Source organism: Penaeus vannamei, chromosome 28 (assembly GCF_042767895.1).
Source record: "Penaeus vannamei isolate JL-2024 chromosome 28, ASM4276789v1, whole genome shotgun sequence".
NCBI classification, from domain to species: Eukaryota; Metazoa; Arthropoda; class Malacostraca; order Decapoda; family Penaeidae; genus Penaeus; species Penaeus vannamei.
The window spans coordinates 23,273,764-23,283,763 of record NC_091576.1 but is presented as its reverse complement, the minus strand read 5'-3'; the positions used below and the strand labels follow the sequence as shown (position 1 = coordinate 23,283,763).

The 10,000-nt window shown below is 45.5% G+C and overlaps 1 protein-coding gene across 4 annotated transcripts in view; it reads right to left on the bottom strand.

The window, feature by feature from the left end:
* The window catches only part of LOC138867189 (small G protein signaling modulator 2-like), a 138,166-nt gene that overhangs the window by 57,065 nt on the left and 71,101 nt on the right, over positions 1 to 10,000 (bottom strand). For all 4 annotated transcript variants that reach the window (XM_070141941.1, XM_070141944.1, XM_070141942.1 and 1 more), the window contains exons 3-5: positions 3,382 to 3,546; positions 2,094 to 2,161; positions 215 to 372 (exon numbers count right to left, since the gene is read on the bottom strand). In XM_070141941.1, the coding sequence (XP_069998042.1) occupies positions 215 to 372; positions 2,094 to 2,161; positions 3,382 to 3,546 (391 nt within the window). The remainder of the gene's footprint in view (positions 1 to 214; positions 373 to 2,093; positions 2,162 to 3,381; positions 3,547 to 10,000) is intronic.

Below are 10,000 nucleotides of genomic sequence, written 5' to 3'. Positions count from 1 at the left end.
GATAGATAGATAGAGAGAATAAGCGATAGAGAAACCGAAATAAAATAAAAAAACAAAAAAAGAAAAAGAAATAGGCGAGAAACACACACACAAAAAAACAACCTTCACCCACCCCTAAGAATAAAAAAAATCAAACCCAAAACAACCTAAAAAAAAATAAAACAAAAACAAACCAAACACCAAAAACCGAAAAAAACGAAAAAACCCGACTCACGTGCAGGCCGGGTCGCGTCCTGGGCTGAGGGGGCGTGGCCGGACCCGAGAAATGCCCCGACGAAATCCTGTGCCTCTGAACCAGCTCGTCGGCGGGAGGGTCCGTCCACAGGTGGTCCACAGTCTTCATCCTGCTGTAGTCCAGGGCGCACGGACCCACTGCGGCGGGAAGGAGGGAAGGCGGAGGGAAGGAGGGAAGGCGGAGGGAAGGAGGGTGGGAGGGAAAGTGGAGGAAGGGAGGGTAGTAGAGTGAAGGAGGGTGGAAGGACGGTAGTAGAACGAAGGAGGGTGGGTGAAGGGAAGGAGGGTGAGAGGGCGGTGGAAGGAAGGAAGGATGGAGGGTGGAAAGGTGAAGGAGGGAGGGTAAATAAGGGCGCGGAAAGGTAAAGAAGAGGGAAGGAACAGGAATGGTAACTGACGGTAGGTGGGAGGGAGGATGAATGAGAGTGGGTGGAGGAAGAAGAGTGAAGGAGGGTGGGTGGATAGAGAAAAGGAGGATGAAGAGGAGGCATTTCGGGTAGCAGGGTAATGGAAAGGAGAGAAGAAGGGTAGAGATTACAAAAGAATGAAAGGGTAGAGGGAAAGAGAAAAAGAGGGCAAGTGATGGAGGGATAGAGATAACGAGGATGGAGGGAAGGGGGAGGAAGGCAGGGAAAAGGATAAATATAGAGATGGGAGATGCCATCAAGAGAACGGGAAGGAGGATAGAAAAAAGGGAGAAGACAGAAGTAATGAGAGGTGGATAAGAGAAGGGAGATAAAGAGAGAGGGAGGGAGGGAGGGAGGGAGGGAGGGAAGAGAGAGGGAGAGAGGGAGAGGGAGGGAGGGAGAGAGGAGAGAGAGAGGGAGAGAGGAGAGAGAGAGAGAGAGAGAGAGAGAGAGAGAGAGAGAGAGAGAGAGAGAGAGAGAGAGAGAGAGAGAGAGAGAAGGGGGGAAGCATTGGGAAAAGGGAATGGAAGGGAAGAAGATGGAAATAAAACAGGGAGGGAGAGAAGGATAAAAGAAAGGAATTAGAAGGATAGAGGATGGGAATAAAGGAGGAAGGGTGAGAATTAATGAAGTCAAGGATTGGGGAAGGCAGGAGAAAATTGAAGAAGAAATTAGTTTTCCAAACTCTGGGTCAGAAAATTATAAATGTATTTAAATAACATCCTTATATTACACATAATGGCATTAAACTATCGCATGTCATAATTCATATTACAGAAAGTAGGTTAAATTTTAACAAAGCATGCCATAACACTAATAACGAAAAAAAAAGTCAAAGGAAGATCCAATATCAGGACTGTGTGAGGAGAGGGGTCAAAGCTTTGAACAGGTCAAAGGAGGTCAAACCACTAAATTTGTCTTAATATTAAGGTTAAAACTGAAAAAAGACCAAACGATTTCAGTAAAAAAAAAAAAAAAGTCAAAACCACCAGTAATTAAAGATAAAGATAATTAAAAGGGACCAAAGAGTCAGTCTAATAGGTCAAAGGAGATCCATGATAGACAGTTTCAATTCAAGAACCGAGAGTCCCATACGAGGTCATGCATCCAGAACAAAATTCTTACAAGAGGTGAATGAGTAAAATATAAAATAAAATAAAAAATAAAACTGGACTCATACGAGGGTCAGGAGCCAAACTCATACCAGGTTACGGGTCAGGAACCAAAACTTATGCCAGGTCACGGGTCAAGAGCCAAGACTCTCATACCTGGTTACAGGTCAAGAGCTGAGACACACATGCATAGTTATAAGTCAGGAACCAAAACTTATCCTAGGTCACAGGTCAAGAGCCAAGAACCATATGCATAGTTATGAGTCAAGATCCAAAACTTATCCTAGGTCACAGGTCAAGAGCCAAGACTCGGAAGCGACAGCGGGTCAGGACGCCCTACCTAGGAGAGAGCTGAGGATGGTGCCGTAGTCGGGGTCAGCCACAAGGGAATCCCGCTCGTAGTATTTGCTGGAAGATACGAAATAGGACACCTTTAGCATTCATATTTTGTCCTTGTAATTATTATTTAAATTTCTATTTTATTTATTTAATTATGATTATAATTAACGTCAGCTTGGGTAATGCCACCCAACCTACACTTGATAATACTAGAAAAATACATAATGACTTAATTATATCAGCATGTCACACGAAATCTTCATTGTTATCACATTCCTATCCTCTCCTCTGTCCTTCCCCTTTTCTTCTCGTCTTTCCTCTTCTCTCTTTCTTCCTTTAACCCTGCCTCCCTTTTCATCCCCACTTCCTTCTCTCCCCATCCTTGCTTCCGACTTCTGTCCACCCTTCCCAGTCCCTCATCTTGTCCCCCTTTCCTCCTTCACGCCTCTACGCATTAATCCTTTCCCTGCGCTGACAGTTCCCCTATCCTTCCCCATCCCTAATCCCTTTCCCTACCCCATAATTCCCCACTCCCTGATGCCTTTTCCTCCCCCTCTCCTACCCACCTTCCTTTGTACCTTTAACTCCTCTATCCCTTCCCTTCCCCATCCCCCTCCTACCCCTCGTCCTCCATCTCTATTCTTCCCTCTTCCTGCCCTCTCCTTCCCTATCCTCCCCTCGTCCCTCTGGCCTTCCCAAATCCCTCCCACCCTTCTCCCCTCCCTCCCCTCGATCCCACTCCCCTTCCTTATCTTTCCTTTCGTACTTCCTTTAAATCCCTCCCCCTTGTCCCCCTCCTTCACTCTCCAATCCCTTCCCCCTTCCTCCTCCACCCAAATACCTCCTCCTTGTCCTTCTACCTCCCCCCAACCCCTTTTCCTCTACACCCAAATCCCTCCCCCTTGTCCCCTTACTTCCCCAAACTCCTTCCCTCTTTCCTCCCCCCCAAATCCTTCCCCCTTCCCCCATTCCCCTTCACCCCAACCCCTCCCCCTTGTCCCCCTACCTCCCTCTCCAACCCCTTCCCCTCCCCCTCCCCATCCAACCCCTTTCCCTCCCCCTTGTCCCCCCTACCTTCCCCTCCCCCTTCACCCAAATAGCTCCCCCATGTCCCTCTACATCCTCCTCCAACCCCTTCACCCCTTCCCCTTCCCCCTTGTCCTCCTACCACCCAAATCCCTCCCCCTTTTCCCTCCACCCAAATCCCTTCCCCCCCTCCAACCCCTCCAGCCTACCAACCCCTTTCCCCTTCCCCCCTCTTCCTCCCCCCCCTTTCCCTTTCCACCTACTTGCTATTCTGCACCAGGTAGTCGATGATCTTGGCGAGCACCTTCTCGAACAGCGCCACCCGGATCCACAGGTACCTGGGGCTCCCCGCCGCCGGGCCCGAGTTCTTCTTGACGAGGGGCGGCTTCCCCAGGCGGGAGCTCGAGTCGCCGCTGCCGCTGCTGCGTCTGCGGGCGGAGGGAGAGGAGGGGTGGTTAATGGGCGGCGAATGAGGAAAGGGCGGTTTATGGGGTTTATTAAAGGCGAATGGGGAGTAGGGGTTAATGGGCGCCTCATGGGGGGAGGGGGATTAGTGGAGGCGAATGGGGGGGGAGGGAGAGGAAAGGGTGGTTAATGGGCGGCGAATGGGGGGAGGGGGGTTATTGGAGGCGAATGGGGAAAGGGTGGTTTATGGGGGTTATTAAAGGCGAATGGGGAGTAGGAGTTAATGGGCGGCTCATGGGGGGAGGGGGGTTAATGGAGGCGAATGGGGGGGAGGGAGAGGAAAGGGTGGTTAATGGGCGGCGAATGGGGGGAGGGGGGTTATTGGAGGAGAATGGGGAAAGGGTGGTTTATGGGGGTTATTAAAGGCGAATGGGGAGTAGGGGTTAATGGGCGCCTCATGGGGGGAGGGGGGTTAATGGAGGCGAATGGCGGGGAGAGGGTTATTGGAGGCGAATGGGGGATATATTTTTTTCAGGTGAATTGGGGTGTCACTGGGGGTGGGTGAGATTAATTAGAAGGGGGAGGGAATATGTGGTGGCTTGATGGGGATGGCTAATGGGGTGTGAATGGGTAATAGTTAACGGGGTTTAATTAGGGGGAGATACTGAATAGTGGCGATCAACAAGTGCATGGGTAATGGGGGTGAATAGAGGATGAGGGCGGGGGAGGTCAGATAACCGAGAATGCGGGAGAGGGGGGGGGCTGAATGAGGGTGGACAGAGGACGGGGAGGGGAGAAGGTACAGTTAATAAGGGCACAAGATATGGAGAATCAATGGGAACAGGGATGGTTAATGGGCGAGGGGAAAGGGTCAGGCGTGGTATATTAGGAATACAAGGGATGAAAAGGCGTGAGTCATTAAGGCACGGAACTTTGGACGAGAGAAAATGGGGATGGATGGCGGAGAGAAATCGAGACAGAAAATGCTGAATAAATGATGTGAAGAGAGACAGAATAGTAAATAAATGTTGTGAAGAGAGAGAACAGTCGATAAATGAAGCGAAGAAGGACTGAGGATGGTCGATGAAGGATGTGAAGAGATACAGAGAATGGTCGATAAATGTAAAGAGAGACAAAGAATGCTCGATAAATGACGCGAAGAGAGACAGAAAATAATCGATAAATAAAGACACGACTGATGATGACGATGATAACCACAACAACGAGGACAAACACCACAAAAATCCCGAGGGAAACGATAACAATAATACCACTACCCCTACACACACACACACACACACACACACACACACACACACGCACGCACGCACACACACACATACACACATACACACACACACACACACACACACACAAAGAAAAAAAAGAGAAAAAAAGAAAGGCGAACCAAATGGATCACAGAAAAAGGGAAGAAAGAGAAAGAAAGAAAACAAAGAAATCACAGAAAAAAATGAATGGATACGTAAATAAAAAAAAAAAAAAAGTTGAATGAAAGATCCCACAACAGAAATAATGATTGACAAAGATATACCACGAATGGAGGAAATACAAACAAAAATACTACAGGGAAATCGACGTAAACAAAGAAATACGACACGATAAATAGGGAATAACGGCCACAAATGGGATAATGGAATAGTGGGATGAGAAAATTGATACTGATAAGCGATGTTGATTGACACTGGATGCTTGCGGTAAATTGGTTGCGAGAAAAAGAAAGATTTTTGTGATGAGAAAATGGGTTTGATTTGTGGAAAAAAAAGATAATTGAACGTTTGAGAATTTGGTGATGGCAATAATGTTTTCATAGTCACCATCACCATCATTGTAATAGTGATGAGGATTGATGATGATGATAATGGTGGTGATGATGATGATGTTGATGTTGATGTTGATGATGATGTTGATGTTGTTGGTCTTGATGATGATGTTGATGATGATGATGTTGATGACGATGTTGGTGTTGCTGCTGCTGCTGCTGCTGCTACTGATGTTGTTGTTGTTGATGTTGCTGCTGTTGATGTTGATGAAATAATAGATACCCATAAAACTCCCTCCCTACATCCGTGGACCATAAAACATGCGACAAACAGCTTTTATCGACAGTAATTTCGGAGTAAGCATCACCATATGAATACATTTCGTTCGTCTCTGAATAGACGATCGCAAACAGGCGTAAAAGGACAATATTTTTCTTTTCTCTTTATTTTTCTTCTTTAGTCCTCCCCTTTCCGCCTCCACGCCCTATTCTTCCTTTTCCTCATTCTTCTTCTTCTTCTCCTTCTCCTCTTCTTCCTCTTCCTCCTCCTCCATCCCCTCCTCTTCTTTCCTTTTTAGTTTCCCATTTATTCCTCTTATCCTTCCTATCTTCCTTTCCTCCCTATTTTCTTCCTCCTCCCACTCCTCCTCTTTCTCTCTTATTGTGCCTTTATTCCTCTTACGTAAACACACAGCATCTACCAATATTTACTCATCTTGTTTATGAGCGACTAATCAAGCATAAATAATTTCGACTACAGTAGCTTAAAGTCACAAGGCTGTTTACAAGACAAAAAATGGCGGGGAAAAATAAGCAAACAAACAAACCGCATAGAATATGTAGCCACATGAACCCATAAGCCTTACATTAACACAAATGTCAAGAGCATAACATAACACAGATCCACAGTCTTCCACATAACACAAATCCACAGCCTTCCACATAACACAGATCCACAGCCTTCCACATAACAGATCCACAGTCTTCCACATAACACAGATCCACAGCCTTCCACATAACCCAAATCCACAGCCTTCCACATAACACAGATCCACAGCCTTCCACATAACACAAATACACAGCCTTCCACATAACACAGATCCATAGCCTTCCACATAACACAGATCCACCGCCTTCCACATAACCCAAATCCACAGCTTTCCTCATAACCCAAATCCACAGCCTTCCACATAACACAAATCCACAGCCTTCCACATAACAGATCCACAGCCTTCCACATAACACACATCCACAGCCTTCCACATAACCCAAATCCACAGCCTTCCACATACCACAAATCCACAGCCTTCCACATAACACAGATCCACCGCCTTCCACATAACCCAAATCCACAGCTTTCCTCATAACCCAAATCCACAGCCTTCCACATACCACAAAATCCACAGCCTTCCACATACCACAAATCCACAGCCTTCCACATAACACAGATCCACAGCCTTCCACATAACACACATCCACAGCCTTCCACATAACACACATCCACAGCCTTCCACATAACACAGATCCACAGCCTTCCACATAACACAGATCCACAGCCTTCCACATAACACAGATCCACAGCCTTCCACATAACACACATCCACAGCCTTCCACATAACAGATCCACAGTCTTCCACATAACACAGATCCACAGCCTTCCACATAACCCAAATCCACAGCCTTCCACATAACAGATCCACAGCCTTCCACATAACACAGATCCACAGGCTTCCACATAACACAGATCCATAGCCTTCCACATAACCCAAATCCACAGCCTTCCACATAACACAGATCCACAGCCTTCCACATAACCCAAATCCACAGCCTTCCACATAACCCAAATCCACAGCCTTCCACATAACCCAAATCCACAGCCTTCCACATAACAGATCCACAGCATTCCACATAACCCAAATCCACAGCCTTCCACATACCACAAATCCACAGCCTTCCACATAACAGATCCACAGCCTTCCACATAACCCAAATCCACAGCATTCCACATACCACAAATCCACAGCCTTCCACATAACAGATCCACAGCCTTCCACATAACCCAAATCCACAGCCCTCCACATAACACAGACCCACAACATAACATAAACCCGAAGGACGCTTTACCATCCATCACCCTGTAATAACACGTCACATTTAGAGTATTATTACCCCCCCTCCCTCACCCCCTCCCCCACACCTCGAGCTTTCCAACCAGGTCAACAAATCTTACGTTCTGACACCAAAGACCCGGAAACACGTGACACTCGTTGACACGTTAATGAGCCAAACCCCCCAGGTAGTGATTTCTATGTTCGGGTCCTGTTCTTATTAGGAAAGGTTCAGTCAGGGTCTCATTTTGGGGTTTGATTTGGGGGCAGGGCAGAGTTGTTTTGCAGGTTCGATTTGAGGGCAGGTAAGTTTAAAGGTTCGATTTGAGTGTAGGGGCGTTTTCAAAGGTTTTATTTGAGTGCAGGTAAGTTTAAAGGTTCGATTTGAGTGCAGGGGCGTTTTCAAAGGTTCAATTTGAGAGCAGGAAGGTTCAAAGGTTCGATTAGAGAGCAGGTAGGTTCAAAGGTTCGATTTGAGAGCAGGTAGGTTCAAAGGTTCGATTTGAGAGCAGGTAGGTTCAAAGGTTCGATTTGAAAGCAGGTAGGTTCAAAGGTTCGATTAGAGAGCAGGGGCGTTTTTAAAGGTTCGATTTGAGTGCAGGGGCGTTTTCAAAGGTTTTATTTGAGTGCAGGTAAGTTTAAAGGTTCGATTTGAGTGCAGGGGCGTTTTCAAAGGTTCAATTTGAGTGCAGGTAGGTTCAAAGGTTCGATTTGAGAGCAGGTAGGTTCAAAGGTTCGATTTGAGAGCAGGAAGGTTCAAAGGTTCGATTAGAGAGCAGGTTGGTTCAAAGGTTCGATTTGAGAGCAGGTTGGTTCAAAGGTTCGATTTGAGAGCAGGTAGGTTCAAAGGTTCGATTAGAGAGCAGGGGCGTTTTTAAAGGTTCGATTTGAGTGCAGGGGCGTTTTCAAAGGTTTTATTTGAGTTCAGGTAAGTTTAAAGGTTCGATCTGAGTGCAGGGGCGTTTTCAAAGGTTCAATTTGAGTGCAGGTAGGTTCAAAGGTTCGATTTGAGAGCAGGTAGGTTCAAAGGTTCGATTTGAGAGCAGGAAGGTTCAAAGGTTCGATTTGAGAGCAGGTAGGTTCAAAGGTTCGATTTGAGAGCAGGAAGGTTCAAAGGTTCGATTTGAGAGCAGGTAGGTTCAAAGGTTCGATTTGAAAGCAGGTAGGTTCAAAGGTTCGATTAGAGAGCAGGTAGGCTCAAAGGTTCGATTTGAGAGCAGGAAGGTTCAAAGGTTCGATTAGAGAGCAGGTAGGTTCAAAGGTTCGATTTGAGAGCAGGTAGGTTCAAAGGTTCGATTTGAGAGCAGGTAGGTTCAAAGGTTCGATTTGAGAGCAGGTAGGTTCAAAGGTTCGATTTGAGAGCAGGTAGGTTCAAAGGTTCGATTAGAGAGCAGGGGCGTTTTTAAAGGTTCGATCTGAGTGCAGGGGCGTTTTCAAAGGTTCGATTTGAGTGCAGGGGCGTTTTCAAAGGTTCGATTTGAGGGCAGGTAGGTTCAAAGGTTCGATTTGAGAGCAGGTAGGTTCAAAGGTTCGATTAGAGAGCAGGGGCGTTTTCAAAGGTTCGATTTGAGAGCAGGTAGATTCAAAGATTCGATTTGAGGGCAGGTAGGTTCAAAGGTTCGATTTGAGGGCAGGGAAGTTTTCAAAGGTTCGTTTGAGGGCAGGTAAGTTTAAAAGTTCCATCTCAGGGCAGGTAAGTTCAAAGGCTCGATCTTCGGTCAGGTACATTCAAATTCTTCTTCAGGTTTGATCTTAGCTTTAATCCTGGGCCAGGTACGTTCAAATTCTCCTTGACGTTCGATCATAGGAAAGGACGTTCAAATTCTCGTACAAATTCAAACTTAGGTAAAAATGACATTGTTATCCCGAGAAAAAGAAAACAGAAATTAGAGACCAACATACAGAATTGTAAATTTTTCCTTCAGGTAAACTAAGGTAAACTCAAGTAAACATGAAAGTCCTTGAATGAACTCGATGTAATTTCCAACGCAAGATTAATGGTTCCTGGATCAGGCTTCTTACTCATAAAAGAGAGAGAGAGAGAGAGAGAGAGAGAGAGAGAGAGAGAGAGAGAGAGAGAGAGAGAGAGAGAGAGAGAGAGAGAGAGAGAGAGAGAGAAATATATATATATATATATATATATATATATATATATATATATATATATAATAACTTACACATTGTTCATATTATGAAATCTGTACAATGAAGAACCGATTTTTTCGCGAAGACCCTCAAATAAATGATCTATAAAAACAATAAAATTTTCCCAGTAATTTCCCATATAGCAAAACCTATTTTCTTTTTCTTTCAAGCGAACTCTATTACACAGGCGAACAAATGCCAGGCCATTATGAAAGAAGAAAAGGAAAAAGATATAGATGAATAATAATAAGAAGATGAAGAAGATGAAGATGAAGATGATGATGATGAAGAGGTAGAAAAAGAAGAAGAAAGAAGAAGTGGAAGACGAAGATGCAGACGCAGATGAAGATGATGATGATGGTGAAGAAGTATAAGAAGATGATGATGATGGTGAAGAAGTATAAGAAGAAGAAAGAAGAAGAAGCATAAGAAAGAAGAAAAGAA